At 34.2% G+C, this 25,394-nt stretch overlaps 1 protein-coding gene across 2 annotated transcripts in view; it reads right to left on the bottom strand.

Moving 5' to 3' along the window:
- LOC147070755 (uncharacterized) overlaps positions 1-24,663 on the bottom strand; it is a 282,231-nt gene extending 257,568 nt beyond the window's left edge. For both annotated transcript variants that reach the window (XM_085949174.1, XM_085949175.1), the window contains exons 1-2: positions 24,095-24,663; positions 17,121-17,621 (exon numbers count right to left, since the gene is read on the bottom strand). In XM_085949174.1, coding sequence (XP_085805300.1) covers positions 17,121-17,427 — 307 coding nt within the window. In that variant the 5' untranslated portion in view covers positions 17,428-17,621; positions 24,095-24,663. The remainder of the gene's footprint in view (positions 1-17,120; positions 17,622-24,094) is intronic.
- Positions 24,664-25,394: the final 731 nt, after the last annotated feature.

The raw sequence follows: 25,394 nt of genomic DNA, 5'->3' as shown, positions 1-25,394 counted from the left end.
AAAATGATGTAATATATTCTAAAAATATTTTTTTTACATATGTCATCATCATCATCAGCCTGAATCTATCCACTGCTGGATGAAGGCCTCTTCAAGCTGCTTCCACTTCTCTCGATCCTGTGCATTGCGTTGCCACGAACTTCCGCAGAACTTGATCATTTCATCGATCCAGCGGCCTCTAGGTCTACCTTGCGGACGTTTTGTACTTCTTGGATACCACTGGATGACTAGATTTGTCCAACGATTGTCTTTTATTCGAGCTATGTGTCCAACCCATCTCCATTTAAGGCTTTTAATAAACTCTATTACATCGCAAACCCTTGTCTGCTGCCACATATGTAATCTGTGTATTTATTTCTTACTACATCCATTAATACAAGTAAATATCATTTGTCTAATTTTATGTGAGGTAATCAGGCAAAGATGCGTATCAATAAAGTAAAGAGTACAAAAAAGTGCAAAGTTATAAAACATAAACTCTATATGCGCGCCGTTTATTACAAACAAAAAATTAAATAAACAAAATTAAATCGTTTCTGTCACGAGCCACCCTCGTACGTACGTCTCAGTTTGAACTGCGAACTGCAACCCCCTACGACTCTCCCTGCCCATTCCACCGCACCCAATTGTTCGCGGGGCGAAATTATTTCTTAATTATTTCATTAATTCTTAGTTCACTAGGAAACGCAATAAAGTCTAATTTTACAGCCGGGAGTCGCGCGAAGTTGGCTGCGAGACGACCGGTCTGAAGTCAGCTGCGCAGTGCTGCCATCACAATAAAATAAAATTATAATTAAAACGTCACCCCCTCTCTATGCTCAACCCCCAAGGGGTACCGTTAATTTAATAGCAGATTAGACGGTGGAATTGGTAATTTTAGTTTTATATCAGCTGTTGATTGCGTGTGGAAAACACTGCAAGACATAATGATATGTTATATTGTCATTCAATGTGATTCATGGATTATATAATGTAATATATATTATGGCAATAATAAGACAAACGAAACATTAGAAAATCTAATTACAACAAATAAAATTAAAGAACTAGTCACATATAAGTCACAGTGAAACCATCAAGACATCAATCCACGCAACAGCCTTTCATTCGGCCTGTTATATAGTTGAAACTCCTGCACGAGTTTGTTGAATTTGTTGAATCATATAAACTTCACAATTCTATATACTTATTAATAAACACTTTTTTTTGTACTTGAGAGAAATACTGAATAATTAATATAGAATACTGAAATGTCATTTTGACATTTCATATTCATTTCCATAGTAACGCAAGTATATATTATTAATTTAGTTGCTAGGACCCCCTTAGCAACGGGTGCCGGACGAAATCCCGAAGGCCGGAATCCCGAATGCTGAAATCCCGAATGGCCGAAATCCTGAAAGCCGAAATCCCGAATACCGAAATCCCGAACGCTGAAATCTCGAATGGCCGGAATCCCGAAGGCCGAAATCCGAAAAAATAAAAAATACAAGAGAGTAAAGACCATTTTTCTGGAAATATAAGAAAACGAAAAATAAAAAATACAAACATTAATGACAAAAGTCTCAACTGGGATATGGTCATAAATAAAAACAATGTTGCAGCTCTCTTCGGTGCGCACATGCAAGACCATACCAGGACACGTATGAAAAATCAAGTTCTGTACATGCACCGATGCGGCTAATTGCTTTTCTACCTGCGAGAGAAATTTGTTACACGTTTTTTTCATTTGTTTGTCAAATGTTATACCGACGCTATGTACGGTTTTACATTAAGTTACGTGTGTTTTGTGAATGATAATACAATAACATCGATGAGTTTCTATGTTCGACCAGACTTGAGCCAGGATGGTCATCTAGCAAAAATATTAATTGTAACGTAAATTACGCGCGTAAAAAGTTATACTTCTTTAGCGTAACAAAACAAAAACAAAACTTGTGATAACCTATATTCTTCGACTAGCTCTTAATTATCTTGTTAAATTACACACTCAAGAAAATGGGCCGCTTATTGGAGCGCCGTTGGTTTATTTCTATACACTTTAACTTATATTACTAAATTAAGTATATAATTATTTCTCGTTGTTTTTATTTTTAAAGTAACAACTGTCACTCTGACGTTTAATCGTCTGTTTACGTAAGGAATTGCAAATGGCCGACAATAATAAATTCGTTGCCTAGGCAACGGAACAATTTTACTATCAAACTTGCGTTTGTCATGGTGTGCGCGGGCAGCTCTCAATTTCACTCTCTACCAAACGCCCTAAAAGAAATAGAACTTCAAAAATACTTGAATGAATCTTATATTTATTTTGTAATGGTTGCATTTTTCTAATATAAATTTAATTTTTTTCAATCTACACAAAAAATCGTCAATTTCTTACAAAATCTCTATATTTTCTGTTTTCATTTTCCAAAAGGCAATGAATAAAAAATGACCCGAAAACCAACAGACTGTTCAAAGGCATCTCTTTTCTGCCAGCACCTCCCTCGCTAGATCAAAAGACTAGAGCTTAAAAATCTGAAAGCATGCGATTTTTTTTCTCGCCCGCCAAAAAAAAGATATCTACGGCACTGTGCTTTGTAATGAGTGCAAGATTTTTTTCGGCACTACTAAACCAAGGCATCGAGCTTTTAGACTAAGATGAGACCAACGTATAGTGCATAGAGATATGTACTTATATTATTTTTTAATTAACTATTTTTTTTATTCAACGAATAATTCACAATATTTAAGAATGTAACATTCTAATTATTGAATATACTTACATAATTTTGACACTATCCAATATCTAGCTATATCCACTAGCCAATAGTAGCTCAATTTGGAAAGCGCTTCAGTGAGTATTAAAAACAATTAAGTAGTTAAAATTTGTCGCAATTAAGTATGACTCATTTAGCATAGTGATCTATGTGCGTGGGCGCGATACCCGAGAGATGCAGGTTCGTTTCCTGCTGGGTCTTACTTTTTTCAAAAAGATTTTTTCTATTGGTTATAATATATTTTCTCAAAGTGTTTTCGATTAAATTACTTATATTTTGTATGATTTATTATTTTTTTAGATGTTTAGATCAAATTCATGCATAAATAAAATACTTAAAAATACGTAATTAAACTTACCGGAATAAAAGAGGAAAAAAAAACATTATGAAAATAGGTAGAGAACTCAATTAGAAACACAATCATGTCGTATAAGTATATTAATAAAAAAAATCTGGTGGGTGCTCGTATCAAGTATCACGCATGGCCCCCACAAGATGGGCTGATAGGGCTCTAGCCTGGTTGCCCGTGGTGAGTCAACCAGTTAAGTGAGATAAACTACAATTTTGTACCTACCTTAATTTATTATACTTACTAAAACCGATAGCCAACATTATAACGCAATTCTATAAGCATTTCATGTAACAACTACCAATTAAAATCATCGAATTTAAGTAGGATGCCCGTAGTTTAATTGTAAAAGCACACTGGCGCGAATCCAGTTAATACAGGTTCAAGTCTCGTCAGGTGTCGTATTTTTTTCTACAAAAAGATTTTTAGTGTGTACCTATTTATGCATTAGATGTTTTCAAATTATGTATGTTTAATATAACTTTAGACTATTTTACCTGTTGCAAAATGTTCTATACATATTTAAAATATACCTACATTTTCCCCTTAATAGGAACTCGCATATCATGTTTTACATTTTATAATATTTCGTGATAAATTTTGATGTCACATTCCTTTCATTAAAGTATTTTTATGCTACAGCCAATGGTATATATTATATTAAAAAAAACCTGCCTGTGATATCGTAATTTTGTATGGATGAACTATATTTAATTACCCACACGTGTACACGTGCATGTATCACAAATACAGCCATGAGTTTTATAGTGAAATTCGCGCAGTCGCAGAAATTATCATAAATGTACCAGCTGATCAAAAACGCTTATCGACCAAAGCCTCTCAAATGTCAACTAGGTACTATTTTCACAAATAATCATAATAATATCTACTTAAAAGTGACGTCCCTAGACAAAATGCCGCCCCTAGGCAGTGCCAAAATGCCGCCACATTTTTTATACAGTACTTTTTATCATCCTTTCATGACTCAAATATCTAAGAAATGTGTTGTATGGATACATTACTAACAAGATATATATCACTAAATCTAATTTAAATGCCATCTCTGATTCAATAGACAATATTGCGAGTCTACGGTTTCAGATAGGTAGGTACATTTAAAAATACACTTGACAACTTCCAAAACTCGCGAGTGACTGGCAAACATATTTGGATAAATTTTAAATTAGGTGTGCACATGTCATTGCTGTTCACCAAGAACGTGACGTCCAAGGACGACGGAAGTAAACTAGACATCGCGAACCCGACAAAAAAAAATCCTGTTAAAACTTTTATAGTAGGTACCTAATTAATAGGTACAGTTTGTTTCCAACCAGTGAGCTGAATTTTGAATGGAAAGATATTTCCGTTGTTACTAAGTTTAGGTACCAATTTCTATATTATATGCCTAATGATTCTCCTCAATTTGCCGCCATTTGGATAACTGCCGCCCCCAAGCAACGCTCAATCTGCCTACCCCCACGGGACGTCACTGCTACTTAATTATAACGCATACAATATTCAATATAGCAGAGACGATGAACCTATGATTCTCTAGGTGATACGCGAACCATTTTTGTATGACACACGGGCAAAGTTAGAATTTAATTAATTGTTTTTCTACGAAATTTATCTAGAACGTGTTGAATTTTTCTATTTTACTTCATCCGAAAACTTAAAACTCTACAAAATACTTCAGTTTAACTCGCAAAGATATCTCAAACTTTTCATTTTCAACCTTCAAACGACACCTGAGAATTAACCCTTAAGAATTTCAAGAAATAAGGTAGGTAGGTATAAGGGAACATTTGCCATTTGGTCAGATATTGTCCTTTCGAAAAGACTTTTCGGTTCTATACCTTTATCCTGGATACAGCGGCAAACACATTTTAAATAATTACTATATAATTTTTTTTTATATATACAACGTTTTTAAATTTTCCGTTGAATCATAATATGAACTTGACTTGACTAGCTTAAACGATCAAAAAAATAATGTAATAATAAAAAGGTAATGCGCCCATACTAATGCTGAGCTATCTTGAAACCACGAAGACCCATAATATGGTCATCTTAATTTGGTGCATGCAATACATTTTCAGACCTCTATATTATGGTTTATGTAGGAATTCGTAAAATACAGGTCAGGACAAAGATTCATCTGAAAAGACTCTTGGCGACTGTTGTAAATGATTTGACTTACCCCATCTTTACCCGTCATGAATATTCAGCCGTGATTTGTGACGGCCGCCTTCCATGACACGATAAACGTATCAGAATGAAAACATTTTATTTCCACACTTTCTTCTCAAGAAACGAAGCTGCACGGGACTAATGCAGCACACCTTGGTGCTTAAAGAAAGAATTTAGAAAATAAAAAAAAAGAATTTGGATTTGCTCTGCCATCATTTCTTTTTAGTGATATTAAAGCGGGAAATATAATATGGTGCATGTCGCGGACTATTACGTGACCACACAGTAAGCTGCCGCTACGGGAAAAAAGTGTGTGTGGTGTTTAAAATGATATCAAACTGATGCTCCCATCCCGTAGCAAATTTTAAACCTTTAAATGGACATTGTCAATTGGCAAAACCTGCAGAAATCACCAAAAATAACAATGAAATTCCCTCACGCTGAACCGAACTGCATCGGCACTTGCATGACGTTTTGAACGTTTTTAACATTTTCTAGATGTCTACACTTTTTCGAATCATGTCAAAATCACGTTTTTTTAGTGGTTGGCACTATGTATTTTCTATAAGAATATTGTCTATTATCAGCTATGGTCTGAAGATTGGGTTAAAATATTATCTATGGATATAATATTGTAATGCTTCAAATAAACTCTATGACGATCGGTCATATATATGTCGAAAAACCCGTTTCTTATGTTGGCGTCCTGTGTCACAGGGTGTCACAGAGTGTAAATAAGATGTCATAGCTGTCATACTATATGTATGTATAATATGTCGGAATGGCATAGATTTGATCATAGACACTAAAACGCTCTTAGCATATATGTGCCCGATCGTCATATTATAGTCTATTTGAACTTTAAGTAATTTTAACTTACGCACACGTAGAAACTGTTCTAATTAATTGAAATTAGCATGAATAATTAATAATAATTTAAAATACTAATACACTAGAGTTGGCACTTTTTATAATTGAAATATTCTAAAAATTACGAAACCATAATATAACAAATTTGTCAACGTGACAGTGACGTGACATGCATCTCAACTTTAGTGTCTTCTGTACCCGTGTACTTAAATCTGCCGAAACAGAGGAGTCAGGAGTTGAAAGTGATCGGCATTATTCCGTCCTCCATATGACACATTTTTTTTTCAAATGCCCCAAAGTTGGCCTTAGCTGATATCAAGTCGGCGTGTCCAATTGGGGCCGTGTGTGGACGGACCCTGGTTGTACAACCGGCCTTTGACTATAACGCGTCTAATAACCGTATATATATATTTTTAAATAATTTAAATATAATTAAATTTAAATATCTCTGATTTACGCTAAACTTCATCTGACGTAGGTATGAAATAAAAAAAAATATATTATAAAGCCGAGCAATTCATTGTGTGCCTCTAACGCATTTTATTTGTATTTGCCAAGCATAATTCGGAGGTGTCGTGAGAGTGCGCTTCTAAAACGACCCTCGCTCTGTAAAGCTCCCTCTCACTCTCATCCAGTACTGCCCAGTATCGCCGACTCGCTCTGGCGGTAGTGATTGTATGGAGATGAACGAGGGGTGATTGATAAGTTTGTAAGACAGTTAATAATTATTAGCACATCGTATTGTTAGCCGACCGCCGTAGCTGAGCGGTAGTGTAACCTACTCACTAACAATCTAACATGTTGGGTCAATGTTTCAATTATTCAAAATCCCAGCCAAGGAGTTTGGACCGTAAGTGATTATAACAAGATTGAGTATTATGAACTTAAAATATTGCCAGTAGCGGTTTGAGGTGTGTCGATACCCAATGCACTGAAAGGTTTGGAGCCCCCTTGCAAATATGTTACCCGTGCGAAGACGCGTTGGTTATGTATTTTTATTCTTTCTTTGACAGATTTTTTGCATTTTTTAGGGATTTTGTATTTTCTAATAAATCGATCGCCTCTGTTTAATGAAACCCTCCACTTAGTATCGCCCAGAACGCATCACTCCCTTAAGTCGTGACTAGATTTAAATGAATAAACTTTTATTCAAATTATTATAATGATCAGCACCGGTTTCGTCTTCTAGACATTATCTACTGTTTCATCCAGAAACACATTTATATGTTTTTTTTTTCAAATATCAAATGGCGAATGGAGATAACCGCTATGACTCCGGATCATTGGATCATTACACCAGTAAATTCTGGACCGGAAATGGTGGCTTCACTGCCAGGCTCTATGAGCTTGGTCTTGTTACTCATTCAACATGTCCATATGGCGGAAAAAATACAGAACGCAAAACACATCCTCTGGGAATGTCCTAAAATAAGTACGATAAAGGAAGAGCTACTCTAGTAGGTTCAAGTAGTTATTGGAATTGGGCTCATCGCACTATCCGACGTGGTCGCCATAAAGGCTAATTTTACTACATTTAAAAAATTTACGGCGTGATACTGCTAACGTGAAGATCAGTTCACTTAGATTGTTCGGCAGTTCTGTATTAGCTTTTGATACTTAGAAAAATAAATAATTTTATCTCTAGTTAACTTCAAGTCATGTAAACTCAGTCAAAGCACATTTGAATGCAGTCTGGGGTAACAGCTTCTGAGATATTCCCAGTCATGAAGAAAAATGATGCTTCACATCGAAGCATGGGGTCCCGTGATACGCCTGATCAAGGCCGTGGCCAGGTGTGATTTGGCGGGGCCATTAACTTCAATGTAGCATTGATTATTAAATTTATATTTATCTTCTTGTTAATCAAATGGCCCTCAAATAAAACAAACTCGTCTCCCTTACACGTCATCAATAAAACTATTGCCGTTTCATCCTCTCGCAGCGCGGCAGTATGAAATCGCTCATAAACGCGGGAGGGGCGCTCGTATAGTTTTAGTAAACGACTACTCGAAAGGTACTTTGGTAAAGACGCTCCACACAACTGTTTGAATGAAAAATTTATCGATTTTTTATTCATTTTATATTAGGCAAGTATTTGGTAAATGCAATGGAGAATGGGGAGTCAGTGGGTGGTAGCATTTTATTAACCAGTATGCCAACTGTCATTCTCAAACAAACATACCAGATAGGGTAGAAAATATTTTAATTGGCGAAAAAAAATCTACATTTAAAACGTCTATAAAACACAATAATTCATATTGACAATTTTTAACTCTTCATTATCTTTTCACTCGCATATAACCCAGTGGCGAGGAGTGGAGGTAGGTTGTTAAGATTCGACATAAATAGTGCACACTAAACTTTGCCAGCCATCAATCAGTTGTTTTCATTGAACTAAGAATAAAAATCTTAGATGGTTTTTAAAAATTGATTCAGCCATGCCTAACCAAACCATTAAAGATAAAAAATATCTATTATGGTTTGCTTGAGGCAAGTTTTATTAATTAGTTGATTTTTTTAAACTTACCATTACTATCTGCAATTTGTATTTTAAGTTCAATCAAAACAAATAACAATCTATGATGGTTTAGCAGGTTTAGCTTGTTGCATGATGAATCCTAAAAGCTTACTTTCACGTAAAGCTGCGTATGTTATATCAGTGACGAAGGGTGGACGTAGGGTGTTCATTATCTGACATAAATATATACACTCAAGTTTGTCAGTCAAACGTATTTGTTTTCATTGAACTTATACTACAATTTGTAGATAGTGTTTTTTTTTAATTCAATTAAGCCCTGCCTAATCCATAGTAAATGGTAGTAAAAAAACATTCCGTTTATCTATAAAATATCTATAATTATGCCATTAAACCATACATAATTAGGGCTCAATGAATTTAAAAAACTAACCATCACCATATGTAATAATATGTATTTGTAATTCAACGAAAACAAATAAGTATGACTGAAAAAGTGTAAGTACACTATTTTTGTCAGATCGCCCATAGCATACCTTAACTATTATGAATTGGTTTAGGCAGGGTTTGATTAAATTTTGAAAACTAACAAACACTCTCTACACATTCTAGTCTTAGTTCAATGAAAATAAATACGTTTGACTGGCAAAGTTTAGTATGCACCATTTATGTCAAATATTAAGAGCCTACTTTCACCCTTCGTAACTAATATTGAGTAGCTACAGAAGACTAACATATTGATTTTCACGCAAAAAGGGGTGTAAAATTCTAGCTTTTTTTATGAGAAATTTTAATCTGTTTGAGGTGTCAAAAAACTCTTGATTAAATGGCATGACCCAGTTTGTAGGAACTACTTTGGAAACTAGATGCCTACTCAATAATCCTAGACATGGTAAGAAATACGCTAAATTGGCCGCGCAAATAATGAAAATCCAAAAAATAATATGCACTGATAATAATTAATATATTATGTCGTAAGGCGACCGCAGATGGACGAGTTGTATAATGTCGTATAGTGTGGACGTGTGTACGAGTGGGATAGAGATTCCTGGTGGACGGTTATGCAGTCGGCCATAGACCTGAATGGTTTGTATATCTTAAGTAAGTAATAAAAAAACAGATTTTAGGTTCCTCTTTCCTGGTTTGAGTCTCTTTTCCAATTTCAATAACAATCAACATTTTTTTTAGCTCTCCTAAGACGGTGAAAATTTTAAAAACCATCATCTTAACACGTTATTAAAGGGTTATGAAGTACACACATACTTAACCCTATTAAATTTCATAATAAAATCTGCACAGTGTTTTTTTTTCAACGCCTCTGTCATTATTAATTAGCTGAAAGACAATACGACATATTATTTTATTCTCGTGGTGAAAGGACGTCTCCAGTAATTCATTGTTTCTGCCTCATTGACATGTTATTTTTTTTTTATTTAGTTCATCACAACCTTCTAAGCTTATTAAAAGAGAATCCTTTCACGTGTCATTTATTTATTGAATGGAGCAGCGATGGCGAAATATAGCAGACGAGCCAAAATAATCGGTAAATATTACCAACTTGCTCACAAAGCAATACAATTTGAAGAAACGTTCTTTGTCATGATATTAAACGATCATTACCTATTACTGTAATAAATATATGAAATAATTTTTGTTAGAATTATTTTTTTTAATTTCTTTTATCATCATCATCAGCCAGGATCGATCCACTGCTGAATAAAGGCCTCCTGTAGCTCGCTCCAATCTAATTGTTTCCTATTCCTTTACTCTCACTTTGTACCTACATCCACCAAAGTTTATGAGTTAGTATATCCAGTAGGCTTTAGGGCATCTATGTGGGCGTTTAGTACCCCTTAAGTAACACTGTATGGCGGCATTTATCCAGAGGTTGTCCACTCGCAACATATCCAGCCCATCACGTAGTCTTGTCTGTTTTCTTCATATTTCTGTTTAAACATATTTGTGGTGGGGGCGGAAATTGTAGGGTTGGCAAACGGGCGGCTCTGCTAACAATCATTTAGGTCCATGACCGACAGAACAATAATTATTCAATTATCAGAAAAAAACGAGCCAATCGTCAAATTTGAAATGTAGGAATATTCACTCGTTATTACGTGCAGTTGCCATCTAGTGGCGGAGGCTGGTAACTCAGAAATAATGGGAACTGAAGGGTTTGGGTTGAAATCCCGAAGGCCGGAATCCCGAAGGCCAAAATCCCGAATGCTGAAATCCCGAATGGGCGAAATCCCGAATGGCCGGAATCTCGGAGGCCGAAATCCCGAAATATAAAAAAAATACAAACAGTAATAATTCTCAACAACTACTAACTCTAAAGCAAAAAATAATAAATGCGATAAGTGTTAAGATTGCGCAATTTTTAAAGGAGTGACAAAAACCCATTTTTTCTACAAAAAATGGTTTTTTGTCTCTCCTGTAAAATTTGCGCAATTCAAAATAAGTGTTTAAGATTTCGAAAATTGTTACAGGAGAGACAAAAAACCATTTTTTATGATATTAATAATTTTCAAGATATACATTTTTTTATTGCATTTTCTTTTATAAAAAGTAGTATTTTTTGCTTTCGAGTTGGTAGTCGTTGAGAATTATTACTGTTTGTATTTTTTTATTTTTCGGGATTTCGGCCTTCGGGATTCCGGCCATTCGGGATTTCAGCATTCGGGATTTCGGCATTCGGGATTTCGTCCGGCACCTGGAACTGAAATACCTAACGGGTAAGGAGAAGCAGGCAACCGATCTCTGGTAAGGAAGAATACGTCATACATCGAATATTGACAACTGTTATTGGTTTATGCATTGACGCTCATTTAATACTGATGATTATACATAGACAATTGCACGTCTATAAATGCGTGGTTCATTTTCGTAGGACACACACATTCAAAACCCTGCGTCAAAATTTACCGTATTGGTAGATATATAGCCTATCGGAATTCTATTTATTGTCTGTTCTGTGGATGGAGGGTATAACATATAACTATGAAAATAAAAAAATCTCTAAGAATAATCTTTTCGAGAATATTCTCGATTTGTTGTCTTATAAAATGTTGGCCACAGCCGCCTTCAAGGACCAAAATATGATATTCCTCATACGCTTAACATCGCCTTCGTAAAATTGGTGGCATACGGGCTTATTTTGCATTATAAAGCTAATTTATTATTTGGCTTAAACGGGAAGAACTCAAAAGAGACACCGCATTTGTACCAATCTATTGCACAAAGGCGCCTCGCAAAACCGTGCTGACAAATTTACCTTTCATCAACTGCTCTGTTGGTAATTATTTTAATAAATAATTAGATTCTAATAATAAGTATTCTCGTCATTACAAAGAAAATTGACTGAACCAACTACCGACATTTTGGTTTGACTTTATAGAAAGACTTCCTTAATATACTCGTATTAATATGATTATATTTTTTATTTATTTATTCGACCATTTCCGATCCTAATAATATCATATAGCCCTCCACAGAGTAGAGGTTTGTGTTAACAGATTTTGTTTTTACGAGAAATGGATGTCAGCCACTTGCTCAACCTGTTAGGTCTGGGACCTGGGACCCACGACGTGATAGGCCGACGCTTAAGCCCCACGGCCATCGTGGGTGTAAATTATATAGGTATATGATATACCTACATATTATTCATTTGTTTTATAATATTAGAAACTTATATCTTATTGCTACAAATTGCTACCAGGCGTACACACAAGGCGGGAGGGTTGTGTCGGGTGGGTAAGTAGAATACATAACTAACTTTCTACAAGGCATGGTTACTTTTCACTCTCTTGAATCTCGTAGGTCTCTTCTGCTCTTGAAACACTTTTGCCTGTTATCGCGAGGGTTGGTTTCCAATCATCCTGATGTCCTAATGAATTTGAATTTACACGCGCCTGTCAAAATTACCTACGTGGTCGCAGCCATGATTTATTCTGGATCGGAACCGTTTCCTCGTGTCAACCCTATCAGGCACCATAAGCGAGAGGTGCAAGACTAGTCAATGCGCTCCCCAGTGACGTAGACATTTTCGGTGATGCGCTATGTATTTTGTATACGAAATTTAATTTTTCTGTATAAAATTGTGTTTTTTGCTTCAGTGAAACGGCAAATATTTTTCAACCATAGGCGCGACGAAATTTTGGACTCGCTGGAAATCTGAGAGCGAACGTCGAGGTGTGAATAAGTCAATTTGTTTTGTGGTGGCGACGGGGTTATTAATTCTTAAATCGTGTAAAGATGACTAAAAATATTACCCATTTACTTGAAAAAGAAAACATGTCAATGAATATATTATTATTGCTACTAATAGAACAATAAACAGAACATTAAATGGACGCATGTTGGATTTTATATAATATCTGCTTTTTCTTTCTGGTGAGGGTAATATGTATTATTAATATAAATCTCATGTCGTGCATGTCTTGAATATAAATTTGTTGCGTCCGCAATGTTTTGTTTTCTTAATTAAATAAATAAATACTTTCTCTATATAAATGATGCTTCATGCTATTCTCTTTTTGTCGTCGTAACCCATAGATTTACCATAAAGATGATAGACATTTAGCTAAATTTAAATAGATTTGATGCGTACAAAATTTCTGACAGTTCGTAAGGCAATGAGATGTCGACTGATTAGTAAGGAATGGTTTAAAGCCAATCAGATTTTATATCGTTATGATGCTAGTTTTCCCAAACTAGAGGTGGGCAATTTATGATTTTCATTTGTCTCCGTCTGCGTCTGCGTCTCCATGAGCACAGCGAAAAAATCAAACTTCATTGTCATCACCATAATGGCTGAGGTTTGTGAACTGCAAAATTCTGGATCAGCCTTGTGATAGATGCTTTCGGTTTATGGATAAATTTCTTCACTTGGTCACTCCACTTTCGCCCCTTCTACTAGGAACTTCTACTATTTTTGGCAGATGCAAAGCTCGTGTTCCTTCCAGGACACCAGTCCTCACCATCAAGCACTACATCTCGAATACTACTAGCATTATTTTCCTTGATATTTAAGATTCTATTCTATGGATTACAATGAAAAACATCAGTTAAGTTCAAATTTAACTTCCGTTATTTATTATGTCTCCATATTATTATTATTATGATAGTAAAACTAGTAAGTATATAAATATTATTTGCACATATGGAAAATATCAGGCCGGCAGAAAAGCAGCATGGCTTTTCCAATTTACGATCTCCTTTGTGACACTCGATACATCAGTGGGAAAATTTCTTTGAAGAATATTATTTTCACACTAATAGCTAATGCCGTACAATACAAAAGAGGCAATTACCACTGCGTTATTCTGTGCGCCTAATACAAAATCTTATTCATACATATTTTTTTCTTTTGTAAAAACTATTGACGCAAATAATTAATTAACATTCTGTTTATAATACATACTAGTAGATAGAGGAGATATACGAGTTTGTAATAATAAAATTAATATCAGTTTATTTTTTATTATTTCAAATGCATTACTTAGCCCTGCCTCACACGGGCAATATATGGGGTCGCATTCCTATAGGTATCTATCACAAATGTTGATAAAAAAACACACTTAGAGAGAATTACTGAAATTACTAAAAATATTGTCTTTCTAGTATTGCATGATAGCGCATCTGTGATTGGAATCTATTTATTAAAACGACTAGGTACATAGTTAAATATCTTTTAAGTACCGAACTGTCTGTCGACTGAAGGAAAATAATAATACTGGTAAAAAGAAAAAAAAATACTTAGTGAGCTGTAATTAATACACCTGCCGTATGCAGTAACGCCAAGTACCCGGACGGCAATTTGTTCTCTTATATTATTTGACTTGACTCAAAAGCATTATTTTGTACAGACATGAATTAAGACTACATGTGCAAATGTTAGTTACGATGACAGCCCCAATAATTTCATTGTAATTAATGGTGGTTTCATATGTTGTAAATTCATTGCTTCCGGGTGAAATAAAAAACATTCGCGTTTGAGAGAATTTCGATATAAATATGCTTGGAGAGACCGTCATATTATACGATCGAAAAATGTGATCATGGGGACATCCTAGGTGCATTGATTAAGGTAACACGAACTTACCTATTAACTAAAATGACAGGTAAATCAGGGTTAATTGACGATTGGTAAATACTTATAAGTATATTTGGTACTTAGGTATAACTATGTAGGTACATCTTGCACCGAGACACATATTATATCCGTATACAAATTATAAAACAGTCTGTAAACTTTTGCCGCTACAAAAATGCATGCACCTCGGTAGGTAGGTCATGGCCCCCATATCCTGAAGCGGGCCCCCAGGCTAGGATCTTCGGCTGGCCCCCCTATCTATCGCTAAGGATAAAGGCAGTATGACGCTCTACGGTAGCGTTTTCCAAATGGTGTACGCGGTAAAATTAATGTGTAGGTACCTACCTATGTTTTAATACATGCATATTGCAGGCGACTTTTTTTTTACTGATGAAGCAAATTTGTGATCTGTGTTTATCTTATTTATCTGGTCGTCTCGCCTCGCTGGGCCCTTCCTGAGCCCGGGCCCTCAGGCTAAGGCCCTGTCAGCCCCCCCCCCCATTGTGGGGCCCATGCAGTAGGTACCTACATAGTTCAAAACTCAACGCAAATCCACATCTGAAAATTTTGCCATTGCAGTATAGACAATCCAGCGCATCTACACATATATCATATACACACAAGGCCTGCGGCTATTGAGGGTACTTTACCATATTTATGTATTGATGCGGTTATTTGTTACAATAAATTAACAGCAACTGACTAAAAAGGGCGATGTTTTGACAGCACTTTCCTTGGCTGTGTTAATTATTAGAGCAAAATAGACAGTTTTGACAGTTTAGATGGCTAACTTATTGTAACAATTAGAAAACTCAATACATAAATATGATAAATTACCCCCGATAGTCGTTGATAGCAGCCTTGTGTATAGAACAGCTGAGCGCTGAGTCCACATCGTACGAATTTCCCCAAATAGGGACACAATTTTTTGTCCGCGGCACTACAACAGACCATAGAGCCCAATAACAATAATGTACTGAAATAGTAGTAGTAAGTATAGTTAGTTATAAGTGAAACAATCACAAATACCAAGACTTTGATAAAACCCATAAAACAGATTAATAAATAGAAATGTTAAATTCATCGCCATGGATCAAGGTTTTACAGCAAGGTACTTTATGACGGTCGTGTCATACAACCCAAGTATAAAAAACCGTGCCGACTACCCTCAAATATTTAATACACGTTACATTCACTTGATACACGGATGTAACTAAACATAACATATTCTTTAATATATGTTTAAGTTTATCCCATATGTTTCCATAGTCAAGATCCTTAGTCTGTTATACCACATCCTGTAGTGTAAACCAGTTCTCATTAGTTTTGTGTTCCTAAAACCACATAAATACATTGTGACGTGACTTGGAATCGAATCCGGAGACCCCGGATGAAAGACCAGCGCCTTACGCAGCAGCCTACAAGGGCCGTCGGTATGTTATAATAATTATTATCCATTGGTGTAGTGGTAATTTATTTTATCAGTATGGATAACTTTGCAAACACCCTACATCCACAGAGGATGTTTAAACAAAAAGCTGTAAACAAAGTAAACGATTTAATAAAATCACTATTCACACAATTATACCACTAACCAGTGGCGGCTCTTCTACTTTCTTTGTGGTGGGGTTTAGCCATTACTTATTAAATATATATACCTACCTATTTTCTCACAATATTATACATTATGTACCAAGCTACTTATAACAATATGATTTTATTAATGAGGAAATAATAATTATACACTTACCATTATCAGTAAAGTTTTGAACAACGAAATACAGCGAGCGTTTTTACTCACCTAAGGGTTATTTGATTCGCTCCCCGGTATGCGTATACTAACGCTAATACATTCACATACTTTGTAGAACGAGATTTGTACCGCGGCGACAGGCTGGGACTGAGTGACCCCGGTCAACGAAAAATAAACGCCATAGATTTCTTAATTTGTACATATGTGTCACCGTGAAATAGGGCGTACTTAATTTAATTAATTACTTTGATACCGCATAATCATCATTATGTTAGTACACAATTTACAATCATTGCTTTATTTATTTGTATAATAATAATAACTATCTCTATAAAATTGCGACAGGTTTAGTTGGATAACAGTTCATTTAAACATTTAATTAAGTAGGTATATTATGACAATGATAAAAATATCAGACGCGTATTTTTGACATAATAACGATGTGGGGATGGTCCCTATAAGCCCTTAAGGTAGAGCCGCCCCTGCCACTAACTATTAAAAGGCCAATAATTCATAGGCATGAAGAGTGCTGCTACAGTGGGCAAGCTAAAATTTAATAACTTAGGTATTTTCCGACATTACAAAGACAAGGATGACCGTCAGATACGATTAGAAAGATTATCACTTACCAGAAGACGGTGCACCGTGTAGTCCCAACGAAGGCGCGTGCTGAGGCAGAAAAGCAGCGGCGACAGCAGCCTGGGCGTTGAAGTACGCCATCCTGCTCGCAGCCATAGTCATATGGTGATGGTGGTGATGATGCGACGGCGGGAACGGAGGGGCAGGAGGATACAGGGGCCTCGACTGGGGCTCGCCGAGGCCTAGAAGCTCCTGTATAGCAAAGGGACTCCTCTGCAGCGACGGAGGGCTCCTCCTGGCCGCCGCCAAGGAGCTCGGAGCCGCCACGTGGACCGTGGCACCTCCCGGGGAATTCATTGGCCCGCCTATTTTTGACACTTTAATTATAAATTCAGCCAACTCTTCACTTCATTTGAGAGCCTGATACGTTTAAATCAATTATTATTCACACATCATTATTTAAAGTCTCTTTTTATCTCATTATTTAATTTATTTTTAATGGATTTAGGTAAAGGTATTATGAATACCTAATTCAATTGCTCCTTCTGCTTCTATAATGGTTCAATTAGGTAATTAGGCTTCATCTCACTGATCAGTTAAATCAGGGCTCGAAATGGACCGGAACACACCGGAGCGCTGTTCCGGTTCATAAAATCCACAGAATTATCGCTCCGTCTCTTGGAAATATTAATTTGACCGTCTGAGCTAGATATTTCAAATAATAAAAAAATAACACACTTATTTTTACAAATCACATTTACATGATATTTTCGTAAAATTATCGAGCGCTCTGGTTCGTAAAATTTTCCATTTCGAGCGCTGAGTTAAATAGCTTTAACTATTTATTCATTCAATTTAATTTCGATTCCTACTTTTTTACTTATAATACCTATTTGCACTAATTACGTAGCCAAGGATCATGACGAAGTGGCTACCCCAACGGAAGAGACCCGGAGGCCGTCCAAGAAGGAGATGGGCTGACGCCGTAGAAGTGGACTGGCTTCATATAGGAAGACCCGGTAACTGGAGAAGTGTGGCGAGAGACCGGAGTCAGTGAAGAGCGGTTGTGGAGGAGGCCAAATCCCACCTCGGGATGTAGCGCCGTGGAAGAAGAACTAATTACATATGTTTTACTTGATTATAGTTATTCGAAATTCTGTAAACCCGATAAAATTATACACATATATTTTTTAAATAATAGGTACGTAAAGCCTTAGGTATTAGTGTCTACTTTCGGAAGGGTAGGTAGCTAAATAACTAAGTAAATAGGTATACTTACTTACCTATCAGAGAATTCAGAAATAATGGGAACTGAAATACCTAACGGGTAAGGAGAAGCAGGCAACCGATCTCGAGTAAGGCAGAATACGGGATAAATTTAAACACGCGTCAAGAATACGTCATACGTCGGATACTGACAACTGCTCTCGGTTTATGCATTGACGCTTATTTAATATCGGTGTATTACACACACTATTCCACGTCTATAATGCTTGGTTTATTTTCGTAGGACACTCACACATTCAAAGCCCTGCATCAAAATTTACTGTATTGGTATAATAAAGCCTATCGGAATTCTATTTATTATCTGTTATGTATTACTTATCTTATAATATCGGTAGTATTTGGTCAAAATATGACAATTAATTAATTGCAAAGTTATTAATTTTGACATAGCCTTTACAGTTTTACGAAATCTGCTAAAATATTGCATTTGGTTAATTCAAACTATTGAAATAAGTAAACCTGGTAAGTACATAAATCTGCCCTCTTCCATAAAATATATGTTAAGTAGGTATATATTTTATTACTACTAGGTAGGTGTTTAACAAAATTTAACTGAGTATGATATTATGAGCCTTCACGTTGTGGAGGTTGTATTACCTATGACAAAATTTATTTTTTACGAAATATTTATGTTAGCCACTTGCTCAACTCAAATATACACACAGATACTATGGATCTAAATGCATATTGAAGAAAAACGACATGTGAATTTGTCAAACCCGGAATTCGAGCCCGTAACGCACGACTATATAAGCCGACAAGTTACACAACATTAATAATAATAGTAGATGGCACGAAAAGCTATATTTTAATATTTTGATACTCGTAATATTTTCAATGTAATACCTACTTGTATGTAAGCATATCTATAAAAAATATTAGTTAGAAACATTCTGATTACAAAATTAAAAAAATATTAAATAGTGAATCTAAAATTCGTAATCTTTCTATCCATTGGAAAAATTATTTTCTAAAAATATGTAGGAGAAGCAATACAACTAACTGTAAGCAAAGTGTTGCTATGTTGAATTATCTACGCTTTCTTATTGTTTTGTTTGAAATGATTTAGATATTTTATTTTAATTCGTCAAGGTTGAAGCATTCAGAGTACCTACCTGCATTTTAAAGGAATTAATTAATTAATTCATTATTTGTCTGATAAAAGTATACCTATGTGGGTACCTTGAATGTTTATATATTTACTGCTTTATATTATGTATCTCAGTGGCGAGGGGTAGAGGTAGGCTGTTAATATTTGACACAAATAGTGCACATTAAACTAATTGTGTGTTTTCATTGAACTAAGAATACAAATTGTAGATGGTGCTTGCTGGCTAGTCTTTAAAATTCAATTAAAACCCTGTCTAAACTTTTAAATTCATTAAGCCCTGCCTTACCAAACCATAATCGATAAAAATATTATTCTTTTATCCATAAAATATCTAAAAATAAGTATATTATAATGGCATAATTTCAGACTATTATCTACTACGGCTTGGATCAGGCAGGGTTTAATTTAATTTCAAAAATTAACAAAAACTACCTTCACATTGCAGTCTTAGTTCAATGAAAACAAATAGGTACGAATGGCTGACAAAATTTATGTCGGATCTTAACAGCCTAACTCCACCCTTCGGTACTGATGTATCTACAATTAAAAATATAAAGAAATCGATTTGCATTTTTAGATAATTGGTTAGTAGTTATCTTTTCCATATGTACTTAATAATATAAATTTATTATAAAGATCTTTAGAATCTATTTTAAGGACCTAAGTCCTTCAGTTAATGATTATTTTTCTATAAATTAATTTATTTATTTATATATTTACAAAGTATAGCCTACTCTTTATCTAACCCCCCAAAATATAAATATAGGTACCTACATAAGAGATTGAAAGCGAGTATAAATAAATTGGTATGAAATATTTTGGAAAATCTGCATACCTAAATTAGTTGGGTCCCGTCGGAAAATATCCAAGCTATCAATATGGACTACTACAGTCAGACTAAGCATTTGAAAGATTAATTTCATTTAATTAAAACATCTAGGTACATATGACTAATTGTTTAAATATAAATAGTGATTAGGTACACAATATTTGAGTCAACTTTTCTTTAGGTGGGTAGATAAATTCGCAGTTTATTACCTAAGTACAAACCAAAAAATATTTACAATATGACATGGATAGCAATCGAACAGAAAATACTCATAAATTTGAATTAAGAATAGATAATCTTGAGCTAGTTTTAGTACTATTAAATACTTAGTCAAAATAAAATAATTTAATTAAAACATTACTCTGATATTTAGCTAAGTACTGCGTCTACTAGAACTCCATTATAATATACATGATACCTATTAAGTACCTAATCATATGGACCTACTGAATATACCAATAATACATAGTGTTTTTATTATTAATGAAAATACTACTTAGGTACTGAGGTATAGGTACCTATACTTTTTTATAAATCTTAGGAATCTACCTATTAGAAAACATTCTAGAAAAAAGTATAATCAAGTGACTAATGTGATTTAATGCACATCATTCACTTTCCGGGTGAGTGCTTTTATACAAAAAGCTTTCGATCCGTCTATGATTCATGAGAATTATTATTACCGATATGTGTGTTGATTGATGTTAATGTGTCGGAGAGAGTGAATACCTAAACTCAAATTATAAATTTGAAAAATAAACTGACGCCAAAATAAAGGAGTCGTTTATTTTAATCGGGTCGTGAAAGAAAACAATAATATGATAATCTCATAATAGTTTGACAGATACTAAACTGCACTTGAGTAGCATATCGAGTACCTACATATACTTATAGAAAGTATTAAACGACATTAGAACTATTTTTTGACAGATTGACGGAAAGTAAGGCAAGGCGGTAATAAAATCCAAATGTGATTTTAATCAAATTAATTTATGTTTCAGAACTAAGCCACATCTAAGAATGTTGACAGGTGACAGTGCCACCTGTTTTTTTTAAGTATTTGTAAATAATTAGGTTCAAATTCAACCAAGAAAAAGCTACCAAACTTATGCAATCAAGAAATGATTTACTTAAGTAAGTTAATGCAGGTAATATATAATTTAATTATGCATTGATTAGTCTGAAAGTTAGTACAATATACTGTGTTTATCAGCAGCGAAGGGTAGAGGTAGGCTGTTAATATCCCCCATAAATAGTGCACATTAAACTTTGTTAGTTATACGTAGGTATTTGTTTTTATTGAACTAAGGCTAAAATAATTGACAGATGGTGTTGGTTAGTTTTTAAAAATCGATTAAACACTGCCTAAAACAAACCATAATAGTTTTGGTATATTTTGGGCAATACCTACACATAGGTATTATTGGTTCATTTTTTAAATTCATTAAGCCCTGCCTCACCAAACTATAATAGATAAAAATATTATTCTATCCATAAAATATATAAAGTTATGTGTGATTTAATTGCATAATTTTAGATATTTTATAGATAAACGAGTATTTTTTTACTATTAGCTTGGTTTTATTAGGGTTAAATTGAATTTTAAAAACTAACCAATACCATCTGTAAATAATTGTAGTCTTATTTCAATGAAAACAAGTACGTATGACTGACAAAGTTGAGTTTGCACTATTTATAACGGATATTAACAACTTACCTCCACCCTTCGCCAATGGTGTTTATAAGATCTGCATTATTATAATATCCAGAGACCAGCTTAACACATAATAATTATTGATTTAGTGAGATTATTGTAAATTGTGGTTGATTTAAAAACAAAATAATAATAATTGTAAAAATACAACTAAGTGATTAGGTACTTAAATTTATTTTCAATAAATCTCGTGTGATTGAATGTATTTTTTTGCGAAACGGTAAAATGGGAAATTCGACCCGACGTGACCTGATCCTATCATCCGTCGGTCGACGAGGCCTTTTCTTCGCGTACAATGAAAGGTCCCACAACACCTTTTGTGCGAGCCCTTTCACGCGAATAATAACATCATCGTTTAAAGATTTAGGCCTAGTCCAGGTAGAAAACTCACTCATGTGGTTCTTACCGTGGCCACAATAAAATAATTGAGCTGTGTTTGAACACTTGGGGTGATAGAGCTGATATGGGTTAACAGCTGCTGTCAAATGATATTTAATTTATCTCATTCGAATTTCGTCTTTTGGAGGTTTAGTAAGTTAATAGTAATAAAACATACCTAAAGAGTTTTAGGTAACACTATTTATTTGCAGGCTAATCGTGCTTGAATATTAATTAACCAGTGATTTAAAGAAAAATACATATAAGTACCTAAGTATGTGAGTTTACTTATAATGTGTTATTTAATAAGCTAGTTTCTTTGACAATATAATAATATGATTGTTTAAAAGTCTTGTTATGCAGTTACATAGATACTGTAGTCTAATGAAGCAAAATGGTTAGGTTAGGTTAGGTTAAAACTACTTACATATCGTTAAAAAACGATAGGTACCGGCTAATATGTATTTGTGTTCTTTTGTGTAGCTGGTAGAGTATACGTTTTATAACTTTGCAATTTTTATTACACTGATACGCCTCTTTCACTTATTACCTACCTCGCATAAAATAGGATCAAATTTTATTCATTTGTATTAATATATCTACTGTAGAAATAAATAAATAAATATATAATACATGAAGCGCCTAGTTTCAAAAGCCACATAAATGGTTTTTGAAAATTTTTGAGTTAGATGTGTATTTAGACGGATATTTTTGTTACATATATGATGGCCAAAGATTGAACCTTAAAAAATGCCAAAAACTGTCAATACAATCAAGATCAAAAATTAGGGTAAATTTCAAAATCTGCGAAAATGGTTGGGTGTGCTTTTCAAATACCTACCCCTAAAATGGATAGCCAAAATACTCTTTAGAATGTAACAAATTAAAAAATAAATACATACAGTTCACAGATTTAATAGATATCTATGAGTTTTTCTCATTTTTCTCACAACTACCTAAAATCGTTTTTCTCAGAACTACATAGAATCGTTTTAGGGGCTTTTGAAACTAGGCGCTTCACATGTAGAATATATTACATCATTTTCATCCTAGAGCCAGAATGCAAAGTTATGAAGTACCTATATAGGTACTCTACTCTACCTATCTACTGATTGATTTATGAAATGCAATATGGAACCTTACTTTACTATAAAATAAAGCGTTCGATACCTACAATAAAAGTCAATACTGTCTTCGTGAATCAATTATTAGATTTTCATAGAAGAAAATTTATAGCTTTTTAAAATTATATAACAACATGTTTTTTTTAGTTTAGGTTAATTACAAAAAAATACATAGTACTTAGGTAAGTAATTTAATAAAAAATACCCATTTGGTTTAGTTATGCGTACAATTGTGCTTAAAAATAATTAAATATTGCTTTTTAATGGTTACAATAAAAACCTCTACATTATTTACAAAGTGAATGAACATTTCTCCGTCTTTGACAATATGAAATGAGCTTATTTCGTCACATCTGTTCTACATTGGGGGTGTGCCTCTCTAAATACCCCAATAATCAAAATCTATAATAAATCATAACTAACTATAAAGTTATGTTACAATTAGCTTGCCTAAATGAAACAGATAATTTTTAATATACCTATATCTAATATTTTCAGTCGATTTTAATTTATCTACCTATCTATTTTTTCATTATACCTACATAGTTTTGTTGTCGTATTATTAATATGTAGGTACTTACTGAGTTTGTCTACCTATACAGTATATATACACAATAAAATTGCACATTTATATATTTTTTTAAAACACTCAAATTAACAAGTACCTATTAAAATAAAATGTTGTCTCAACAATAATAGATAATTATTATTTTCGTTAATTTTCACAACACTTTGTAGATTATCGTAATTAATGTAGATTATCTATTGTTAGAGTAGCTAAGAATTATATTATTTTATACTATATTATAAAAAGGTTGATCAAGTTATTTTTTTGTTATTAATAACAAGTAAAATTTGGTTTAGCTTAGCCCGAACAGTTTTAGTGTTTAATTAAGTATTCACTTGTTTTAATTTAAATTTGGAATAAAATATTTTTTTAAATTCGCGCCAGACGTTTGTTTTATTCAAAAATAAGGCCCATCGCGCACTTTGTTCAACTGTCAAAAAATCCAATCACAGTAAAAGTCGATTCAGTCACAAAAATATGCAAATAAAAAAATGCAAACTGTCACTCCACGATGCCGTGTCGTGAGGCTGTCACAACGCCTGGCGCAAAACGACGTCTGATCGAGAGGCGTCCGACGACAGTGCCCCACAGCCTTCGTGCAGACCACGCCTTTACCTACGCCCTCGCCAGACCGACGCCCAACACTTGTCAAAGAGCCCCCCTCCGGCAAAACTAAACCAGCCGTCTCTCTCATACAAAAAACTCACCCCGATACAAAAAAGCACGCGTTCGATTTTCAAATCGCCAACATACGTCTTTTTAGTAATTCTTTTCAATACAGAATCCCCTCTAGTAATTTTTTCTCGATGTTTATTATTAACTTAGGTAGAAGGGGTACCTTTGAGGTAGATTTTTAAGGGCGGAGCATGCTAATAGCTACACTTCTTATGGTCTATTGGCCGGATTTTGGATTATTAACCACGCCTACTTAGTTACTTCACACAATTATAACCCAAGTATTTTATTTCCACAAGGTTTATATTTCTGTGAGTTTATTTTGCGGTAATCTTTGACTTGTGTTTTGTTGGATTTTGTCTTGTTTTGGTTTGGTTCTGATTGTAATCCAAGGGGAGAGGTCGTTGGTTGGTGTGTTTTTTTGTAAGACCCTTTTCTTTCCGATTTACTGCAGCTGTTTTGTCATGAATAATTAAATTACAGTACAATGACTTTGCAAATATTATTTTTTATTCTATTATTAGCGTTATATTTTCTATGAAATTTAAAATGGCTGTACCTACCTGTGTTGGCACGCAGGTTCACTAGATATGATTAATGATTTTAAATTCTTTTACAAGTATAAACCTATCTAACTT

This window comes from Rhyacophila brunnea, unplaced genomic scaffold (assembly GCF_057557595.1).
Source record: "Rhyacophila brunnea isolate RB1 unplaced genomic scaffold, BYU_Rbru_1.0 scaffold_21, whole genome shotgun sequence".
NCBI classification, from domain to species: domain Eukaryota; kingdom Metazoa; phylum Arthropoda; class Insecta; order Trichoptera; family Rhyacophilidae; genus Rhyacophila; species Rhyacophila brunnea.
This window is presented reverse-complemented; position numbering and strand designations above follow the sequence as displayed.